The following is a 21,111-nucleotide window of genomic DNA, read 5'->3' as shown; positions in this document are numbered from 1 at the left end:
TACTAACAAGTGTTGCACTGCTAACCACTGCTAACCACTGCTAACCACTGCTAACCACTGCTACGTAGCATCCAGGCTTCCAGCATCATCAGAGGGTTCATTAGTGAAGATGATTCTGATGAACTGAACCTGGAAGATCATCAACTTCTGTTCACCAGAGCTGATTTACTGATTCAATCGCCACAATCACATGGAGCGATCCTATTGGCTGCTGGGGGAGGAACCAGGAGATGACCACTTCCTGTTGGACTACAAAGGTACCACATCCCTGACATGCTAACTTCCTGTTGGACAACAAACACACCTCATCCCAGTGGAATTCTACTGTGACGGACCCAGCTGTCAAACGGGCCTGGCTCATGTGGTGATGTGACCCATTTGGTCTGACAACATTTGGAGATTCCGAAGAGTCGCATGTTAAATGAATGATTCGCGTTTATTAGCAGGGAGCTAACCAGGGGAAGCCAGTTCTAATACGAACTGATCCATGTCTGCACCACCGGAAACATGTAACTATGCAGAAACTGATAGCAGCCTGACGTCACGTGGCCTTTAACGACCTTGACCCTGACAGGGTTTGCTGGGATACTGGATTTTCATGCAGGAAGGCCGTCTGAAAAAGACAAAGCCGTCCAGAGGTGTTCAGAGAGGACGCAGCAGACAGCTGGAGCTGCAGATGAGCACGGCGGCACCACTCCTGTCAGCAGGTGCAGGACCGCCGCCTCATCAACGCCGGGCAGCTGTAGATCAGGAAACTGCTCCGGCTCTCATCCCTGCTGCTCCACTCGGTCACATCAAGAACATGAAAGCAAGGACCCATCCTGCCTGTACCAGCTGACCAGGCTGCTGCTGGAGGAGTGACGGCAGGGTTACTTAAGTGGCCACTCGGAGTACCTGTACTACAATCCACTGTAAAAACATGTAACACTGCCTGACTGATACATTTCCTCCATCCCCCACCATCACACAACCGGCTCACATCCAGAGTCTCCTCAGAGAAGTTTGTTCCAGACCCAGGAGGACCTGAGAGATCAGAACCCATCCTGATCACCAGCAACGCTGATGAGGGATTTCAGGAGAGGAAATGACGACTGAGGCAATAAAAGAATCCCGAGTAGCTGAGCTTGGACCGAACTGTGGCAGCACTGATCCACTGACACAACCCGCAGCTGATAAACGCTGTCAGACGCCAATATGGAAACATCCGTCACACACGGAGAACCCGAAGGAACTGAGACCAGCAGTGAAGGAACCAGCAGAACTTCACCATGTTGAGGACAGCATGTTTCCTCCTCCTCAACAGTTTCCACTGTGTGTGTGTGTGTGTGTGTGTGTGTGTGTGTGTGTGTGTGTGTGTGTGTGTGATGTTCCTCCTCACATACTCGACACAAAGAGCCTGAGAACGCTACTTACCAATACTCCTGAAACTCTCCGACAAAGTTCTCCGTAACTTTTTCATCTTGCCGATCTTCTCCGCGGGCTGGGAGGCGGGCAGGAGGTCGCACATTCTCCGCGGACTAAGTGGTGGACAGACCGGGGCGGAGGGGCGGAGGAGCGGGGCTCCTCCAGCCGGCTGCGGTGCTCCTTCAGCCGGCTGCGGTGCTCCTTCAGCCAGCGGCGGCAGGAGAGAACGCGGAGCCTCCTCCTCCTCTATTCTCTCATCAACTACAGTCGAGCGGAGGTGTCTGGGAGTCCGGAGCGCTGCTACATGTCCAGGGACGCGACAGCACTGGCGTCCATGCTGCTTGGCGCGGCGGCGGATCTTCACTCTGACGGACTTGCTTCTTTCTTCTCCTCCCTTCGGACGCTCCGAGCTGCTCCAGCTTCACCGCAATCTAGATGTCATTTTTGGGATTCTCTCTGGTTTCGACCCCGCAACCCCGCCCTGGATGAGGAGATTGGACAACTCTTGGGCAGCTCTGCGTTTCTATTGGTCCTGGAGGCTGTCCATCAGAGACGCCGCCCCGCCCTGCGCTGCGATGCAGGAGGAGGAAGATGCGAAGATGACTGCCCTCCCAGAGAGGTCACCGCGCCCCACAGGCGGGGGTTCGAGTCCCAGCGCCGGCTCGCTCAGTGGCTTTGACCCCCGGCCGCCCTCACCCGCCCGCCCGCTGCACAGAACATCTGTGAAACATACGAACACGAAATATGGGAGAAATTTCTAGCCGCAAGTGATGGCTCCTGCTGTGGGTGTTCAACACTGCCTGACGTCTTGTCTTGTGATATTAGTTTAGATAATTCTATCTCTAGATGACAGTTAACTTGTTATCTTGAGATAACGAGTTAACATCTTGGGTGAGTTAATTATCCCGTTATCACAAGAGAACCTCATTAAGACAGTCTTGACAAGAATTATTGCTCTTGGCTTCCGTACAACAACAAGTAGTCAGCTCTATCGCGTACTTATCGTTTTTAAAATTGATGGTTAACAGAGCAAATTCTACGTTTTGTTCAGCTTGCAGTATTTCTACATGAATATCTCTATATTTCTTATGCGCTGGGTGGAACCGCTTCAACATTAAAGCGACATAAATAACCTCTGATCCAATGGAATCGTCTCTGTGGCCCCTCAGCATTTCTCCTGATTATACCCTGAATCTTGTTCTGGGAAACTCGGTGGAGAGAGTTATCTGAGACATTCAGAAGCCCATTTCTGCCACTGTAACATCATATTTTGTCATATAATTTACAACAGCACATAGTTAGGATTAAAATGAGCTGGGGATTAAAGGCACCAGAGCCATCCCAACGCTGCATCAATAATCTAAATCCTGCAGAACGGAGCTCAGGAGCTCCGTCTCCTCTTGTGCTGCCTGCTATCTCCAATTTGATTATGACTGTGCTGCAGTCGCCACAGCAGCCGCATGAGTAATTCACCCAAGAACAATGGAGGGAACATCCCGACAAGCCTCAGTCTCACAGTCTGCTCCTAGAACCAGATGTGTCACTCTGCTGCCTTCCTGAACCGAGACGATCAGGCCTCACTTGAACTGCCTGGTTCCACTGACCCACGTACACTTTTTTGCTGATTTGTGGCACAAAGAAAATCAGTGATTTGAAGGTGTAAACGGGAAACAAGCGTGTGAGCCGATTCTGTCACACGTGCAAACAGATCAGTTGTGAACCAGATCTCCTCGTCCAAATGGAACGATCAGAACTTCCTGTTCATGAGAGTCAAACCTCAATGAAGAAATGAGACAAACTGGTGATGTTGATGCGCAGCTCTGATGGTTATGGCGTGCCACTGAAACACATCGCCGGAAATGTGTGTGAGAAGCATCAAGGAAGACGAAGGTTCAGGTGAGTGGACACCAGCTGACGTCGCCTGTCTGTCTGTTCCCGCCATCTTGGGCCGGCACCGAAGATCCGCGCGTGTGTGCGTGTGTGTGTGTGTTTGTGTGTGTGTGTGTGATCCAGCCGACAACCCCAGAAGTTGAACGACTGTGATGTAAACAAGAAGTGAACTACAGCCCACTCACAGGACCGCACGCCTCATGTTTACCCACTACAGACATTGCAGCCAGCAACAAACACGGCTCGCCCACAGAGGGCTGTTCTCAGTGACGCGTCATCCGTTCCGCTCAATTTGATTTCAGACATTTTTCAAAGAGAGTATCTAGAACCACTTACCTTAGAACCTTGCAAATGGCCTCTCCTGCGTCTGTGAGCTAAGACGGTAGCTTCCCTCCCAACCTGTCAGCTCCCCATTCTAAGCCCAGGGGTCCTGACTTCTGACCTTGAGCTGGTCTGGTTGATTCTCCACCAGTGGAACCTCACCACGTCTCAGCCGGGCAGGTTCTCCTCAGGACTGCGGTGACAGTGAGTCAACTCAACATTCTGGGTCAGGACTGTTTATCTGGATGAGCCACTGTCAGCTGACTGCTTGGGTTTTGGTCACTTGACCCCATAACGAATCCCTGGCAGTTCTGATGTGTACGATGACTCCTCACATGAAGCTTTGTTTTATGACTCTCATCTGTCAGGTCAGCCTCGTCTCATCTGGCCTCACACCAGGACACAGACAGAAGCTCCGTCTTCAGACGTGGCGACACCAAGCTGCTCATGTCTCACGTCCTTTGTTTATTGGTTCATAATGATCCAATCAGTTGTGGCAAGGGCAGCAAATGGTTGTGCTGGGGTCCATCACATGACATCAATGTGAGAGATTACATGCAAGAGTCAAAAGAATTGTTGAACCATCCTTTTGTTTCACTGTCATGAATCCCTATCCCCCGGCTGCACACCACCACAACAGGCAGGGTTACCAACCACAATGTGCCGTACCCCCATCTGCCCCCAGAACTTGTCCATTAGTGAGGGGACTAGGGAGCATGAGATGGGCCGGAGAACTGAGTCCCTACACCGAGTGAAGGAGCTCGAGCATCTCTGCTGGATGTTGGCAACAGTCGACATGTCGGTCTTTCTCCCCCACCTGACCAGCTTCACCTGAGCCAAAATGGCTGAACGCTGCATTCATCGTTACAGCAAAGCAAGCAGCTACGTCACCGAAGTGTCCAGCCAGCATGGTGGACGACATCGGCAGCGGTTTGTAGAGATGCAGTTTTGTTTCCCTTTTTCAATGACAGATCCAGGCCACACTGCCACCTGCTGGTTGGGAGGTACTTCCTCTCTATACAGGTAGAGCAGGGGTGTCCAAACTTTTTTCACTGTGGGCCACATACAAGAAAACAGATGGGCCACACACTAGAGGTGATGGTGTATTAAAGTGAGCAAAATCAATCAGTTGTAGGTTAATTATGCTTGATAATTGAATGAACTTGAAGAAAAGAAAAAAACACAGCTTTCCACAATGTTTTTTTTCATTTATTTTCTTTTGAAAGGGGTTGGCAGCTCCTTCTCAAAGCAGCAGGCTCAGACTGCTCCTGAGTCAGGATGGTGATGCCCTCACAGCACTGAAGACAGGAGGGCAGGGATGAGGATGGCAGGCCTGTTATGCTAATAGGTTACTGGGCTTATTAGCACACCAACTAACGTTTGTTAGCAAATGTTATCGACTTTAATTAATGAGTACGAATTTATTAGATAATAAGGCTTATTAACATATGAATTATTAATTTTATTGACCCTTCCCTCCTCTGACGCAGCTACTTCACACATTCCTCATGCAAATCCGGCTGCTGAGTGGCCAGCAGAAGTAAAGACAAGCAAACAACAGCGTTTCAAACACAGCACAGCCCACTATTGATTGTCTGTCCATGAACACGCATCTGGAACAACTGGATCGGTCCCTCATAGCTCCAAGTCTGGGTCCACTCCTGCAAACACTGCCCGATGTCTGCCCAGTCAACCGCAGGTGTCCGAGTGTCCGAAGCGGACAGCTGAAGCACCATTTCAGCCTCTTCCTCTGCTGAAAAATCCCTTCCTGGCCATCTTTTCTCACTCTGCCGCGTTCACCGGGTTCAAGGACTACAGCGCTGCTTTACGCAGCCAAGCTAACGTTACGCACCGCCGGTGCGCAAGCCTCCTGTTGTTGCCCGTGAAACCTGATCCCCTTGTGCTCGGTAACGTTTTTTTCGTCTGTTTATTGGCTAAAAGAATATCTACTTTATACTCTGAAATAATCTCATAGGCTGGTGTCAAGTGTCAATCAAGTGATGCATGGTCCGCTCTGTAAACTGGGGTCTGGTTGGGGTCTCAGCCCTGCGGCTCAACAAGCCAGGCCCTGATTGGCTCAGCCTGCTATTGATGTGTTCAGCAGACCGTCAACGTGACTGAGAAGGAGTGTCGTGGAGATCAGAGCAACACTGGCTGCTACCTTCAGGGAGAGAGAGGGGGGAGATAGGTAGGTCACCGTGACCTCGTAGCAATGCTAGCACCTCAATAACACACTGACGGTACGATTGTAGTAGGAAGACTGTTCATCCTACTGAGTCGTACCTGCTGTTGGGAGCTCAAAGTTATTTTGTGAGAATTGCTTGCCGGTTGCCTAGCAACATTTCAACTCAACTCCGGCTACAAGTAACTTTATTCATTGTGATTGGGTGTTTCTTAATCGTTACACCACCAGGTTTGAATGAGGTAGAACATGATCGGATACATTGTTGCCGCTAAAATCCGTCGTTTACGCGCTGTACCTCCACCGGTACAGTGCTGCTTAAGAGGTTGAAGTCAAGTTCCATGTGAGGGCCATGTTCCATTGTATTTTTAGAATATGCTGCGGGCCAATTAGCAGTTGGCCCGCGGGCCGTAGTTTGGACACCCCTGAGGTAGAGCATCAGTGCCAGAGAATGGATGGTTTTCAGGGCTTTACATATTTGAGTTCCATAAAGCGCAGACACAGAACATGCAGCATCAGTGGACAGGTGAGGCATCAACAGGAAGTGATGCTGAGGTCAGCTGGTCAGCCAGAGCACTTGACTGCCGCCGCACTGAGACGTTTAGAGACAAAAAAGGTCGAACGCCTTCCTGTTTATGGAAACAAGTTTCCAGAAAAGTTTTTTTGTTCATATAAAACAGAAAATACACACCTATGTTAAAAGAGATGATTTTATTCAGGTCATCTTTGTTACAATCAATTCGTATTTCATTCAAAAATCAATACTGTACTCACAAAGTGCAAAGACTGATACGAAACTACATTTAAAAGTGATAACTTATCTGAAGAAATTTTGGGGGAAAAAAAAATCATCAAAAACATAAAAACAAGCGTCAACACTGCATTCTCACCAAGAAGCAACAGGCAAAATAATTCAGTTTCTTCAATCAGGTTTGGAAACTGAAGTGTTGATCAACACGATGAGAGTCTCCACTCATCCTCTGAGTTTGAGTCAAAGATCATCAGTCAGAAGCTAAAACTGCGGCCCAAGGAGCAGAGGAGGCCTCACTCGTTCTCGAACTTGCTGTACGGGTGGTCCGAGTCGCCGATGAGACCTGAGGAGGAGACAGGAAGTCAGAGGAAGTGGAGACAAATGAAAACGCAGACACTCACGAGGGCTGAAGCAACACGATGTGCTGACTGATTTCCCTTCTGCCTCCAAGGTGAAATTCTCCAATCAATCGAGTGAAAGAGCAGAGAAGTAGGACATGGAGGAATTCTGATCTGGCTGCTCCTCTAAGAGGGGACGCTCACATGGGGAAGCAGTGGTTTGGTGCGGGAAAACAAGCAGGTTAATTTGGGGTGGAATGATGCTGAAAGGCAGCGTCATTACTGCTTCCAACATGAACGTGTCCAGCTAGAGCCAGTGAGAGCACATATCTGGAATAGCTGCAGCATGATTCACCTCCTGCCTTCTGCTCAGAGCCCCAGCACACTCTGGGCTGTGTGAAACAGTTGAACATAGCAATTCATACATCTATGATACACACACACACACACACACACACACACGGTGGCTTTGCATGACTTCTGTTTCTACAGTGCAGTCAGGGTTTCCCAGGGAAACCAGAATTCTTTGTTTGAGTTTGTGTATTTTTATTGGTCATAACGTGCAGACGTCTCCAGAGGAGCAGCGAGACCCCCGACCTGAGGAACCCAGCACACGCTTCCACTCCTTTACTCTGATTAGGTGTCCGAGGGGTGGCGACAGAGTCCAGACCAGGACAGAGTTCCTCATTTAAAGAAGCACCCATGTTGTTAGTGTGGGACAGAGGAGGCCAGTAATGTCACCATCTGTGAGAGGCCAGGACATGGTTAGCCTAGCTTAGCGAGCAAACGCAGCAACAACAGTGAAACCAGAGGGAACTGAACAGGTGGATTTTGGTCGCGCTCCAGGCACCTCAGAGCCAGCTGTTTCAGGACTGTTTTTGTCTCTACACAGGTTTTGGGGTTTGATGGCAAGGGCTGACCCAGGATCAGCTGCAGGTCCACCTATGTACTGCATATCAAGTGTGGAAATCGATTAATGCTCTTATGTTAATACACAAAATCCCACAAGAGAGGTTATTTTCTGTTGGTGTACAACGAATCAGACGATAACAGGTTTGTGTTAGTAAGTTTGGGGGTGTTGGTAGATGTGAGCCGAGTCCGAGCCTGAACCTGAACCCTCCCCCTGCTTCCTGACAGATGCTCAGCGAGGCTGACCACTTCCTCCCTACGGCTCCGGATGAGAGCGCTGACACGACTGACAGCCATCTTCACTTCGCACTCTCTCACAGGAAATTAAGACATTAATTACTTCACGTTTCTACGCTTTTATTTGTCAAAGCGAGAGTGAAGAACTGATTTCCACTGGAAGTGCAATGTTGGGTTTGTGAGAAGCTGGACATCCTCGTCGATTAATGCTGAGAATCAAAGCGTCACGGACCACTGCAACTGAGGCAGCACTTCTCCTGCAGTTGTGCTGCACGAACCTCCCTGGAGGAAACCTCTGCCACCTTCAACAATCATCACTCCCTGGTTCAGGTTTCACACAGCAGAGTGGACTAGATGACTATGAACAGAGCCCAGCCCCTGAGAGCAGGGGGCCCCAGAACCACAGCGCCATCCATCACGCTGTCACGGTGTCTCCACGGGAAAGCTACGCAACCTGACAACTTACCTCACAATGCTGCCACCAGGTGACACACACACACACACACACACACACACACACACACACACAGGTTCTTGATAATGTGACTATGCAAAGAGAATTTTGTCCACACTGAACACTTGCACCAACACAAACAGCCAATGGGAAGTGACGCTTTTCACATCAAGACCAGAAAGTTCGGATCGGCCCTTACAACAGCCCCGGCACCAGTCTGGTGAAGTTGGGGGGGCACCGAGCGGTGCGGGGGAGAGGCCTCGGTCGTCTCTGTTTGGATGCTGGTAAAAGAAAAGGCCTGTTTGTTCAGCTCACTCCAGAGCGTGAGCTTGTTTTTTGTGCAGTTTCTTCTCCTTTCACAGTTCAATTCCAACATACTTGAAGGGAAAAAAGTGGACTGAAAATCAACGGCAGGAGGAGCCAAACCGGCTTCGATGTGGCCGTGTCATCTTGGCTGAAAATGCCACTTTAAGAGCCAGCCTCTCTCTTTTCGGGGTGTTGAGCCAAACTCTGAGTCCGTCACTGCAACAGCTAACATTGCTAGCTGTTAATGGAGCGAGCAGAATTGGCCTTAGGTCTGGATGCAACTTCGATGTGGACGGGGCTTCTGCTCCACTCAGGCTTCCCAGCAGTGCAGACGCATTCACAGAAGGAACTGTTAGCATCAGGCTCACTGATGGTTTGGCGTGTTGAGACGGGGTTGTAGTTTGGCGCCAGGATCACAAAAATGTTGAGACCCCCCCCATTGTTCATTGACCAGAAAACAACCCTGCTCAGAGTCATGAGCAGCCTTACGTTTGGCAGCAGCAGCACAGGATGATTGCGCTTGGATAGACTGAGGCGGACAGGCGTGAGTTCAACCTGAGCTCAATCTCCTCGTCATCAGTAAATACTGCTGATTAATGCTTTGATGGCGCAGGACATGGAGATGAAGTTCAATGCCAACGTCCTGGAAGATCGAGCAGCAGTTCGCACCATCTGATCAGTAGGGGTGAAGCAGGCGTTCACACAGAGGTACAAGGACACTCCAGGGTCATACGCACCGTACTTCCTGCGGATCTCATCGTGCCTCGCCATTCTCTCCACTTTCCTGTAAGATAAGAAAACATGCGGGTTGTGTTGTTGGGAGTCTTTCATTTCACCTGGAGTTTGGCTGTGCTGGTCTGAGGATGCATTTCACAACTGCGAGTTGCTGCTCCGTTTGCTTGTCTCACTCATTTACTATCGACAAATCCAGAGGTGCAGCAAGCAGTCGCCATCTGCCACCACCGACTTCTACAACACGCCTCACCACTCATAACCCCACGTGCTGTACAGTGCACACAGGAGAAGCACACTTCTTCTTGATGGGATATGTGCATGTAAACATTCAACTAAGACAACAGATCAGTCGAAGCGGTGTGGAGACGAGGAGCCTGGGGGGCTGAAACAAGGTCCCCCACCTAAAACAGATCAGAAGGACTGCAGCTCATACAACAGTGCTTGGCGCACCAGGAACAAAGGAGGAGACGCGAGGAATTCTGAAGAGGGATCACGACATGTGACTGGTGCGTTGGAGAGAAATGTAACTTTAAAAATAGAAGACAGCTCCCTGACACCGTCTAGCGTGGAAGCTCTTAAGTTATTAGGATGTTTCGCTCTGTCTGTGTGATGCCTGACGAAGCTCCGACCGTCACCTCGTAGTAAACCTACGAGTGTGCAGGTTCCTTCTTTTCCTTCATGGACAGGCAAATCAAAACGATTCAATCAGGCAGGAGCACAGTTACTGTCCATGTTGTAAATGTGGTTTTTGAATGGGTTTGCATTTGGTTGACCCTGGTTTCAGGTCTTCTGGAAGTTTGCGGAGCTGATTTAGAGTTTGACCAGCTTAAAGAGCACCGTGTCAAGAGGACTAGTCGTCCCACGCTGGGGCCGATCGAGTCTGAGTGTCCTGCACACACCATCAACTCTATCTATGTAGGTCAGCACACGAACGCAGGCACACAGCAGGAAACTCTGACTGGAGTCTCAGAGAAACACACACACACACACACACACACACACACACACAGCAAGTGATGATGATCAAGCACAGTTACTGTCGATCTTTCTGCATGACTGACCCGCCCAACAGCACTTCACCCACTGCTAAATGGACACACACACACACACACACACACACACACACACACACACACACACACACACACACACACACACACACAGCTGTATGATAACAGTGGCTCTGTGAGGGTGGCGGTTCTTACAGGATGTAGCCTGCTCTATTTATGACCACTTCACCACAGAGCAGCTGCTCAGTCTTGACAATCCAATTTGTGTTTTGGGATGTGAGCGGAGGAACTCGGGAGCCCCCCCGGGACATGGACTTGTTGGGGCTGCGCGCACCAGTTGCTTGCATCCCAAACATACAAGGAGCCCTTTTGTTGGGGGGAATCCCACGTTGAGCACTGACACCGCCAGCATGTTGTTGTTTTAGCACGACGTTTGTCTCAGTCTTGATCGTATTTTGCTTTTTATCCTGGCCGGCGCCACCTGGCCGCAGCCTCCCGTGACATTTGGGGAAGCTACACAGGCCTGTGGGACGTAAAAACAGACGTGCTTGTCGTCATCCTGGGTAAATCCCTGCGAGTAAATGAGGAGTTGCCTTCCTTTATTCCCTGATAAGTCACTTTCGATGACACGGCGCCAGAATACCGAGTAAACGCAGACTGCGCTGCGGAGGGCAGTGACAGGTTTTTCTGTGGGGATTATTTTATATCTCCAGTCTGTTTTTCAAACTCGAACATCAACCCAAGGATATTAGAGCGCTGCTTAACGCCGACAGGTCGAATTTGTGGCCGAGATGACAAGAAGCAGCCAAAGTCATCAGTGGAGGTGCCAATCTTTCATCACCTCCAGAGTATCATGGACGGTGGAGCTCCTCGCTGCACCGCGGTCACGTCAATCCTGATGGCGGCAAAGTCAATTAACACCTGCGTCTACTGCAGGCTCGTGTGAAGCAGCAGTGAATGCTAATGACACGTGTTCCCGCTGCAGACAGAAGCCAGATGTTGCTGGGAGCTGGCGGGTTTGTTGGCCAGTGGGAGGGGCTTTAGTCCACTGTTCTCTTTTGTCCCTGGCAGAGGTGTGTGACCTCCATGCTCTCTGAACCCAAAGCAAACTGACGCGATACAGAAACCTTTCCTTAGACAGCCACCGTTCTCTGTTCCGCCACATCAGTTAAAGGCAGCCTAACATTCTTCCACATGTTCTCTACAAACACGCTCAGAACGTGAGACTGACATGTCAAACCCGTGTGACTGAGATTCTTACCGGTCGTCAGCACGCTGTCTGATCTCCTCTCGCTTCTGGGCGTATCTCTCCTCATCTCTGTCGGGCCTGGAGACACAAGAGACCCCATCGGTTTCAGAATAACCATCGCTCACAGAACCTGAGAACACAAACTCACGCGATGGGGAACATTCTTTTCAAACACAGAACTTAGAGAGTGACAGTCGTTCACACTCGGCCTTCTACAGAGAATTTGTTTGATTCATGAATTGCCTGCGCAGCCTAACAGACAAATGAAAGTGGCTCTTTAATAAAGTGAGAGTTTAATAAAACTTGCTGCAGGAACAGGGAGTGTCATGTCTGAGGATCAGATCGCTTCAGTAAACCAACGCTTGGCAAACAAAACGCGAGAGTCTAGAAGACCTGCAGGTAAAAAAATACAAAGTGTACACAGGGTCTGTTTTAAATGGATACTTAGGATGTGTGTGTGTGTGCATGCGCGCGTGTGTGTGTGTGTGCACGTGTGTGGTGTCATGCATGTTCTTTGTCAGATTTTTCTGTCAGATGATCGACAGAATCTTCTGCTCTGGCAGTCCTTCGGTTGATTGACGTGACATTTTCACTTCACAGAACAATGAGAGCAGCGTGCGCACGCACACACACACACACACACACACACACTCTTTTCTTATAAAAGGCATGTTTATGAATTCAGCGCAGCCCCTGATCTCAATGTCAGGAGAAATTTGTCTTTATGTGTGCTTTACTTGTCTTTACTCAGACGCCGGCTCAACACTTGACTGGCAGCAAACTAGACATGGACCATAGACAGATCACCAGGATCAGATCTCTCTGTAGACAGATCACCAGGATCAGATCTCTCTGTAGACAGATCACCAGGATCAGATCTCTCTGTAGACAGATCACCAGGATCAGATCTCTCTGTAGACAGATCACCAGGATCAGATCTCTCTGTAGACAGATCACCAGGATCAGATCTCTCTGTAGACAGATCACCAGGATCAGATCTCTCTGTAGACAGATCACTGGTATTAGATCTCTCTGTAGACAGATCACCAGGATCAGATCTCTCTGCAGACAGATCTCTGGTGTCAGATCTCTCTGTATACCAACAAACTCAACTCATGAGGACTGCTGTGCCCTCACACCCTGTGCTGAGGTTGAGTCCGTCTCGTTCCGCTGAGGCGTGTCAGGGATGAAGATCAGCCTGGGCCTGATCCACTATGACCCTGAGAACAGGCGCAATAAGAGACAGGAGCCCAACAACTCTGTCTACTGAGGCTAACCCTGCTACACTGAGAGGACGAGCTGCGAATCAACTACATGATCGCTGTTGGGTGACCTTTGAAAACCAGGATTTAGTGAGAACACAACATATTGATTATTAGTGTTATTTGCCCAATTCTGTTAAAAGTTACCAACTTTGTCCTTTTTAAAAACATTGGAAGAACATGAGACATGAGTGAGCTCACCCGGCCCGGCGTCTCCTGCAGCAGCAGCAGCAGCAGCAGCACACGGTGATGGCGATGAGGATGGATCCTCCCAACACCGCCAGGGCGATGATCAGAGCCTCGAAGTTCACTGCAGCACAGCAGAGAAGCACAGCCCCTTCATCTCCCTCGCCCACACAGGACGATGCACAGCGGCTCACACTGGAGCACTCCACACCTGGGACGATGCTGCCCCCTGCTGACTTCTTCTGAAAACTACAAATAGTGGCATTGTGTTTGTGTTTGTGTTTGTGTGTGCGCGCGCATCTCTTGGGGGAACTTCCCTTTCTTGTGAAAACGAGGAACGCATCAAACGAAAATTAAGTAATTAGACTGAGTCTTGAGGCCTCCAGCAGCAGTAAAGAGAGTGTTCGTAAGTTACTGCTGAAGGAAAAACCATCCCTGACCAGTCCAGCGATCGATAATCAAAGCCTGCCATCATGTTGTTAGGACAGGAAGCCTTGAGGTGTGATGCAGCAAGAAGGAAATGCTGTGTTTCTGTCCGCAGGGACTTCATGTTACTGCCACGCGACTCACACAAACTCTGAGACCGGTTCTGTCAGGTGCTACTCGTTCAGTACTGAACTCCTCCCAGGAGTGGTGGTACCAAAGCTGCTCTGATTGGGCTCTTTGTTCGCCGATGGCTGGAGGCGGTTCCAACATGTATATACATTGTGATATTCGTTCCTGGATCAGGACTGGTATTTCCAGAGCGGGATGTCCCGCTGCCACGCGTCCTGCAGCTGTTTGCATCCAAAAGGTTCAAGTCACTTGTTGATCGCCACCAGGCGCCGCGGTCTTCTCTACGTTTGGTCTCTTCCTGTCCTAACTGGTGCTGCGTGGTATCTGTCCACTCACGTGAGCTACCTGCGAACGAGGGACCACTTGACTATTGTGTCCAACAGTTTCCTTTTCTACTGAAGTCCTGTTTACAGCAGCAGAGGCAGGACAGACCAGGGTGGGGCAGTGGCTCATACACACGGAGACGCAATGAGACGGATCAACTCACACCAACACACTCCCCATCGCGCCTGGGACAGCTGGCAGAGCGACGCCGGCGGCAGCAACCAGGACACTGGGTACTCAGAGCAGTTGTTGGAGGAGAAGCACCACAGACACTGTTGTAGAGAAAACACACGTTAGCCCTCCGCTCCACCACACACACCTCACCAGGCGCGAGGATCCGGGAGCCACACCTGGAGGAGGGCCGGATCAGCTGGCCCTCATGCTAATGTTCTCATTCAGCAGGACTGGATGGACATCAGAGATCGAACAGGACTGAACCAAGGAGAAGAAGGAGGCGTCAGCAGGCACGTTGGGAGGCGGAAACCTGCTTTCACCATTAAGAATCACTGTTTACCTTCTGACCCCCAAATCTGCTCCTGGGTTTTGATGGGCACGTTAAAAAATGGTATTTTGTAAAATAAACCAAGTATTTACACGATGATGACATTCATAAACTACACCAGACGTCTGAGTGGGCTGTAATGGTGCCGTTACCATGGAGATGAGGGATAGGGATGCCGAGCGTTGGACTTTATGGCCAATATTTTACAACCGATTTAGCTGATAGTTGAGATTAAAGCTGATTAATACAGATATAGTTTATGTCTGTTCAATAATTACAGATAATTACAGTGACAGCTGATACAAAGCCAGCGTTAGCATGCTTCCCTAAAGCAGAGCTCAACATGGAAGAACGATTCAGTCACGTGACCGGGAAACAAATGACCAGCTGTTTGTGATTCAGGTTACTGCATAAATGTGTTACTAATGACAATAACAATGCTGAGATCAAGCTGGTGGCCTCCACATCCCTCACAGCTGCTGCACACAAAAGGTTCAAGTCACTTGTGTTCAGGTCATTCAAGGACTTGTTGATCGCCACCAGGCGCCGCGGTCTTCTCTACGTTTGGTCTCTTACTGTCCCAACTTGTGCTGCGTGGTATCTGTCCACTCCAACGAGGGAGGGACCTTGACTATTGTGTCCAACAGTTTCCTTTTCTACTGAAGTCCCATAAAACTCTTTGCACCTGTTTACAGCAGCAGAGGCAGGACACACACACACACACACACACACACACACACACACACACACACACACCACAGCCATAAACTGATTGTGACGTGAAGCTGGGGAGCAAAGGCCTGCTCTAGTCCCACACACTCCTGGTCCAGGGGACTCTTACCCTGGCGTGGGGGACACAAGCGTCGCAGGTCTTGAAGGCAGAGCAGGCTGGATGAGGACAGAGACACGAAGCTGAGTCAGTAGGTCAGGAGGTCAACATTCTACAATTCTACAATTTCATCTAGCAGACGCTTTTGTCCAAAGCGACGCACAGTATCACCTTCTACCTTTGCATTCACGTCACCACCACGAACAAGCTTCTACGTAAGCTGTAATTATGCGACATCCTATCCGAGCCAAACTACTGGTCTGTACAGCAGAGTCGAACTTACGCGTCGGTGGAGGTGGAGATGTCTGGCACCATCCGCGGCTAACGAAGCTAGCGAGCAGCAGGGAGGCGGTGACACAGGCCGCCGTGGCCCGGGCGGACATGATTCCAGTGGTGGAGGAGCTCTACAGATAGGTGACCTGCTTCTAGAGGAGGAACCGTTCCTTGCCAGACACCATGAAGTTCGCCCAGGGTTGTTTTTCCTCTGAGCTCCTGGCACACTTCCGGGGTGTCCGAGGCTGCGTACTTCATATAAACTTGGCAGCACGGGCGGGCGGAGCTTACGCGTGTGGCACGGTAACTCCTCCGCCGTGAGACGTGGCTGTACGCCGTCCTCAAATGTCAACAGTTTAACACACACGACGCGCAGTTTCTATCAATACACACGAAAATGTGTGAACATCTTCAATGAGCATTTTCAACCAGCTGCTCAGTGACAAACATCCAGACATCTCCGGTATCAGAGTTGGCTGCCATCTGCTGGTGACACACCCGTAGTGCATTTAGGATGTAATAATCCCTACACTTGTTTTGCTGAGGAAATAATTGAGATGCAGGCAGTAGCCTATTTACATGCTGTCAATTATGTGTTATTTAATTCATGTAATAATTATGTATGTAATTATAAGGCAGCCATGAAGTAATTGCTGTTTATTCAGTTGACAATGATCATGCTGACAGCAGTGATGGTCATTTGGTAAATCAGTTTCAAACAATACCTTGATCAAAGTGACTAAATGAAGATAAAGAAATGCTTTGCATGGCAGGACATTAATGTTTGCTACATGAGCTGCGTGAGAATAGAACACCGAGGGACGTTGAGGTGGATTATTATCAGAAGGAAAATAATACATTTGCTTGAGAAGATTGGAAAAAAGGCGGCCTGGTGGAGCAGTGGTCATCACTGTGGCCCCCAGCAAGAAGGTTGTGGGTGGAGCCCCGGCTGCAGCACGGGGTCTTTCTGGGTGAGTCTCCATGTTCTCCCTGTTCCTGCTGGGTTCTCTCTGGTACTCCAGCTTCCTCCACAGTCCAAAGACATCAAGAGGGACCAGGTTAATCCAGACTCTAAATTGACCGTAGGCGTGGCTGGGAGAGCCAATGGTTGTCTGTCTCTATGTGTTGGCCCTGCCATGGACTGGTGACCTGTCCAGGGGGAAGGCTGCTGGGAGAGGCTCCACCCCCACCACCCTCAACAGGAGAAGAGGGAGAAGATGGAGGGAGAGATGGCTGGATGGATGAAAGATTGGAAAAAATGAAACTCTTGGATTTAGGTTGGTCAGAAGTTCCATGTTTACATAGTTGGCGAACAGCAACACAACCGTCTCTGCCGTGAGTGAGCTGGTCAAGCTGCTGCAGCGCCTCAGCAGGGGTGGCAAGCTCAGGTCGAAGCTGATGTCCTCACTTCCTCTGCAGAGCAATGGCGCCTGCAGAGTTTTTTCACAGGGGTGGCCAGGTGGGGCCGCTTAAAACCTTGGGGTGGCAAACCACAACTAAAAAGCTGTAATTTCAGGAATTTTATTGTAGTCGTACTATTATTAGTATTATTTGATTATACTGTAGTATATAGGTTAGTAGAAATCTATGAGAAAGGCTTGAGGAAGCACCTGCTCATATACTTATTGTGTTTATTGTGTTACATTTCAAGTTACTGATGATCTCATGTGCATAGACCAACAACAGTACAGTTAACATTTGGAGTCCCACAGCAATCCTACTTTGTTGCGATATGTACATGTGTGGGGGAGTCATTGTTTTTTTTTCTCTTCATTGTCTGCAAATTGACAGTGCAAGCAGCAGCTAACGTTAGCTACGTTAGCTCAAATAAGTCAACAGCATACAACAGTGCTGTTACAGGTTACGAGTGCTGTCACAGCACCTTTTGGCACTTAAAAAGCACGCGTCACAACCAGCAGATTCATTGCTCCCCCGCACTATGCTGCAGAGACACACCTGCGTCAGGGGACGAGCGGGAAGAAGCCTCTCAGTGCCAGTGGCGGTGAGCAGAGGTAGACGATGGACAGCGGGCGTTAGGGAGGAGATGATTGCTGCTTTTGTGCAGGAAGGCCAATTTTCTCAAGGCATCAGGGGGCCATCATCATATTCTCAGAGGGGTGATTGTACCTTCTGCTAGGATCCTGTTTCAGATGAGTGGCACTGCTGCTGCAAAACCAAGGCAGCCAAAACCACCCTGGTATTTAGGAGGGGTTTAAATTCAACAGATGTTTGGAGGCAAACACACCCCAAAACCAGAGAATACTCCTTTCACTGCAGCCATCACAACTCCAGACAATAAAAAGAGCTAGACTCACGACAGCTGCAGAAAATAATATGTAACTTGTAAAGAAATTCACGGATGCCAAAAAGCACTACATGAGCCAGTAGCACTCGTAGACCGGGGACATACTGGCAGGTAACCAGGCATTTGTGTACGCATGGCTGCTCTTCCTGTCCCGCGTCCGTCTGGGGTGTTGGCTGTGCACATGGACGCGAGATGCAATAACCACATGACCACTGGGGGCAGTGTAGAGGCAGCGTGGATGTGACACTTCACTCTTTGCTAAGCCCCGCCCCAAAAATACAGACTGGTCAGTCACAGCACAGCATAGCACAGCGCTCCGTCAACACCAACACAAACGTTTCACTTTTTCTTCATCATCAAGGTCACGTGGACTTTCATCTCGTCCTGGTTACACTTTGTGCCTCGTACACTTGTAACAGTGACACCTCTCCACCTGGAGAGGTTGGAGGAGATACACTTGTTTTTTTGTCCTGAACTGAAATCCAACCCTGGAAGTGTCGGCTGTGGGTGACGCTGCTGGACGTCCTCCAGTCCAGTCCAGCCCCTCAAAGACCAGCAGCCTCCTCTTCGTCTGCTCCGAGGTGATAACTTTTTTGATGGAGGCCTGAGGCCACACACTGCTGAGAGCCTGGGAACACCTGCACACTGGAGCCTGCTTCGTTAGCTACTACGTTAGCTGCTACGTTAGCTGCTACGTTAGCTGCTACATAAGCTAGTTAACTTTCCCCCCTGCTGTGTTCTGCAATGAGCAGAATTGGCCAAGTTTAACTCGGTTCTCTGTTTCCCAAAGACAAAAATGACGTGGTTGATTAACAAAGGACAAGACCACCAGACCATGAGCAATCACACCGAGTCGGCAGCCAACATTTTCAGAGTACCTGAACCAACGACTTCAGTCGCACGCAGGTGCGTTAGTCCGGGGTGGAGGTGATGGGCGCGTTGAGCCTGGTGGATTCAGCCATTCATGGTTCAGACTGGCTGTTTTTCTTGGTCACTGATGAGCTGCCCTGCAACTCCTGGCGCCAGAAAAGCTTCAGAGTAAATCAGCTCATGCTGCAGTTTTTATATGGAGTTTCCTCTCACATCATTCACTCACTTAAATAAGAGAGACTTTTATTACTTTTTGCACAAGTCCTTTGATCCATAAAACATTTGTCTTTTTTTTATTGATTTTTCACCAAATTATACGTGAAGAAAATGTATTACTGATAAAAGCCCCTCCACAAAGTCACTTTACAGTGATCGAGGAAAGACGTGAGTATCCAACAATCCAACTGCACTCAGTAAATGTTGGAATCTGTTAAAACAATATTTCTGCTCACAAAGTGTTAAAAAGAAAGAGGAAAGAATGATTGCACTCATGATTTATGTGTTCTGCGTGTCAGGGATCATTTCAGTGTAATTTAGCAATGGGAATCAATAATGGAGCAAAATAATCTGAGCAGATTTCCCTCTCGTGAGGCCTGACATCAACCAAATCACTGACTGGAACAACCAGCTTCAGTTCTTGAGGGGACCAAGAAAACCTCCTGGATCACAGTGTCATTTGAGCAACCAATACGATCCCATCAAATCATAGTTGTAACGTGTGTGTGTGTGTGTGTGTGTGTGTGTGTGAGGCAGCTTACAATAACAAATGACAGTAACTGCACAGCAGCTGAAAGAGAAGAGCGACTGCAGCACCAGCGTCACCCTCCAGTCACTGCAGGAACCCTGTGTTCTATACAACGATACATCAATAAAACCAGGAGGCCCAACAACTGAGCACTCAGACCAACCGCTCAAACCCCTCTGATATGTCAGTCTCTCATCGGTACCAAACGGTGTTCGCTTCGGTTTCCTTCAACTATCACTGAGAACTTCAGCGGTGCCGGTTGACCTGTGTGACCTCCGCCTCGCACTCTCTCACGTTAGTTTTGGAGCCAAGCGCAGGCCTCGCGTTTGTCCGGGCCGATGATGTCAGATGTCATTCACATGCATTTGTTTGTCAATCTCAGATCTCTAGTACGTACAGGAGTGCATCAAATCACTGTAGAGAAATATCAGCACTTCACCTGTGTGGCGGCTGGGTGTGCAATGATGTTTTTTCTGGCTTCTACTTGCGTGACAGTCAACAGTGCGTGCTCCGTCTCCATGGAGACAAAACAAGGGTTGGTTTGGTTTGGTTTTTAAATCGACAAAATAAAGAGGGATTTACAGAGAAATTAATCCGTTGGTTTTTAAATGACCCAAAGACAAGTTTGAAAAGAACAGCAGGTCGCAAACTTTCATGGTCGTGCATCCACTGCAGCCCAATACAGACGCGGCGATGGGAGACAACAGCGGAGGTGGATCTCAACTCTTTAGGTCAAGCATCAATTATGGGTGCAGCTGCAGCCATTCTGGCGTCTCAATAAATATTCAGTATAAATAAATGAGATGCTCTGGAAGGCAATCTGTCGAAGAATTGTGTGTGTGTGTGTGTGTGTGTGTGTGTGTGTGTGTGTTGGCATGCACCCTTTCGTACACTCTAATCATTTCATCCAGGACAAAACCAGTGAGTCAAACAGCCGCCCCCAGAGCCAAACATTAGTCCACTCCCAGAGCTCGGAGCTCTCTCTCTATCTCGTCGTCTGTCATGGCGGCTTGTTTGGATGAGGAGGCGGCGCCGGGGAGGCTCTTTCTGGCAGCTGGAGCTCTGACCATCTTTCCAGAGAGCTCAATGCCAATCTCATCCAGCAGCTGGGCGACAATGTCCTGAGATTCTTCTTCATCCCCAGACTCATCAAAGATCTCGTCCAAAGTGTCGTTCATCATGTCCTCGGTCATCCCCATCGTCATGTTCTCCTTCTGGAAGTCTTGCATGGTCTTCTGTGGGTCCATCTTTTTGTTTACTGCTTGCATTGTCTTTAATACGTAATACATTTGTCTGAAGACACAGAGAAGGAACATGTTGTCCTAGTAAACAAGTACTTAACTTCCCCCTCAGTGAGGTTCCCTCGTCTCCAGGTCAGTGGGTCTAAATCAGGTCCGTGGTTCACGCAAGCTTAGAATACTTCAAACTATTTCGTAAGTTATCGCGACTGCTGCGTATGTTCCCCCCTCTGCTA

At 49.3% G+C, this 21,111-nt stretch overlaps 2 protein-coding genes and 1 pseudogene across 2 annotated transcripts in view; all 3 read right to left on the bottom strand.

Moving 5' to 3' along the window:
- Nucleotides 1-1,881, bottom strand: part of cdk14 (cyclin dependent kinase 14) — a 154,854-nt gene extending 152,973 nt beyond the window's left edge. The window contains exon 1 of the mRNA XM_086219239.1: nt 1,414-1,881. Coding sequence (XP_086075365.1) covers nt 1,414-1,507 — 94 coding nt within the window. The 5' untranslated portion in view covers nt 1,508-1,881. The remainder of the gene's footprint in view (nt 1-1,413) is intronic.
- A 4,612-nt stretch (nt 1,882-6,493) lies between these two features.
- Nucleotides 6,494-16,105, bottom strand: LOC147253891 (pituitary tumor-transforming gene 1 protein-interacting protein). Its single transcript, XM_086219238.1, has 7 exons — nt 15,728-16,105; nt 15,457-15,503; nt 14,277-14,385; nt 13,250-13,358; nt 11,799-11,864; nt 9,530-9,576; nt 6,494-6,891 (listed from the first exon to the last, which is right to left on the bottom strand). Exons 1-7 carry the CDS (start codon nt 15,825-15,827, stop codon nt 6,842-6,844), a joined length of 528 nt encoding a protein of 175 aa, XP_086075364.1. The 5' UTR covers nt 15,828-16,105; the 3' UTR covers nt 6,494-6,841.
- A 4,485-nt stretch (nt 16,106-20,590) lies between these two features.
- LOC147253890 (charged multivesicular body protein 2b-A pseudogene) lies at nt 20,591-20,884 on the bottom strand (annotated as a pseudogene).
- Nucleotides 20,885-21,111: the final 227 nt, after the last annotated feature.

The sequence above is a fragment of the Aulostomus chinensis genome, chromosome 11, assembly GCF_037954235.1.
Source record: "Aulostomus chinensis isolate RoL2024-O1b breed Wild chromosome 11, RoL_Achi_v1.0, whole genome shotgun sequence".
Lineage (NCBI taxonomy): Eukaryota > Metazoa > Chordata > Actinopteri > Syngnathiformes > Aulostomidae > Aulostomus > Aulostomus chinensis.
The sequence above is the reverse complement of the archived record's forward strand: the minus strand, read 5'-3'. Positions and strand labels throughout refer to the sequence as shown.

What these genes read in the sequence shown, in the direction of transcription:
- LOC147253891 (XM_086219238.1), bottom strand. Translation starts at nt 15,827, where the DNA reads ATGTCCGCCCGGGCCACGGCGGCCTGTGTCACCGCCTCCCTGCTGCTC. An exon ending in ATCTCCACCTCCACCGACGC is followed by an intron (nt 15,504 to 15,727) that starts GTAAGTTCGACT and finishes GTCCTCATCCAG; the next exon opens with CCTGCTCTGCCTTCAAGACC. An exon ending in TGAGATCCGCAGGAAGTACG is followed by an intron (nt 6,892 to 9,529) that starts GTGCGTATGACC and finishes TCTCCTCCTCAG; the next exon opens with GTCTCATCGGCGACTCGGAC.